This window comes from Echinops telfairi, unplaced genomic scaffold (genome assembly GCF_000313985.2).
Source record: "Echinops telfairi isolate 266 unplaced genomic scaffold, ASM31398v2 ScPeMD7_23;HRSCAF=83, whole genome shotgun sequence".
Taxonomy (NCBI): domain Eukaryota; kingdom Metazoa; phylum Chordata; class Mammalia; order Afrosoricida; family Tenrecidae; genus Echinops; species Echinops telfairi.
Genome location: NW_022103920.1, coordinates 5,701,667 through 5,702,450, shown reverse-complemented (window position 1 = coordinate 5,702,450; position 784 = coordinate 5,701,667). Strand labels below are relative to the sequence as shown.

The 784-nt window shown below is 61.0% G+C and overlaps 1 protein-coding gene across 1 annotated transcript in view; it reads left to right on the top strand.

Annotated features, from left to right (window-relative positions):
* Positions 1–354: 354 nt before the first annotated feature.
* AGK (acylglycerol kinase) overlaps positions 355–784 on the top strand; it is a 28,259-nt gene continuing 27,829 nt past the window's right edge. The window contains exon 1 of the mRNA XM_045288909.1: positions 355–504. Within this exon, the coding sequence (XP_045144844.1) occupies positions 404–504 (101 nt within the window). The 5' untranslated portion in view covers positions 355–403. The remainder of the gene's footprint in view (positions 505–784) is intronic.

Genomic DNA, 784 nt, shown 5'->3' with positions numbered 1-784 from the left:
TCATGTCACTAATGAGCTGTGTGGCAAACAGGCAGCCACATGCCCTGGACCAGAGGTGGAGTGGGGCTGGGGCATGATCGAAAGCAGCAGAAGGCCAGTGTTGCCTTGCCCCCCTCTGCTTGTGCCCTGTCCTCTCCACCCCATGAGGAGAAGGTGGTCTGACCTAGAGGGAGGGGGCTTTCAGGTGGAGGGGAGGAAGGGAGGGAAAGGGGGTGGGTCAGTGCTGGGTTGGAGGAGGTCGGGAGGGAGCAGAGGAGAGAGAGAGAAGCCACAGTCTGGGAGGCAAGCGAAGGGGGCCGAGAGAGATGGACTCCTTGTGCTGACTGCCCGCCCACTTGCTCACTTGCTGGCAAGGTGACGAAGCTCCACCGTTCCTGTCCACACACCAGCGACCCCCGGAGAGATGCCGGCCATCCTGAAAACCCTCCGCAGCCACTGGAAGAAGACGGCGGCCGGGCTCGGCCTGCTGACCTGGGGGAGCCACTGGATCTACGGCAAACACTGGTAAACACTGACACCCCGGCCCTTTAACAGCAATGGATGCACCTGACAGCCACCCCCCCACCCCACCCCCCACTAACAACAGTGAGGACACCTGTCACATCCAGTAGTGATGGGAACACCTGACAACCCCAACATTGATGGAGGGTTGTCCTGACACCCATCCCCCAGCAACCCCCCAATAAGGACGGGGCTACCTGATACCCCACCTCCAACAATGGTGGGGCCACCTGACACCCCACCTTCCCCAACAACAAAGCCCCAAACAGCCTGTGCTGATAGC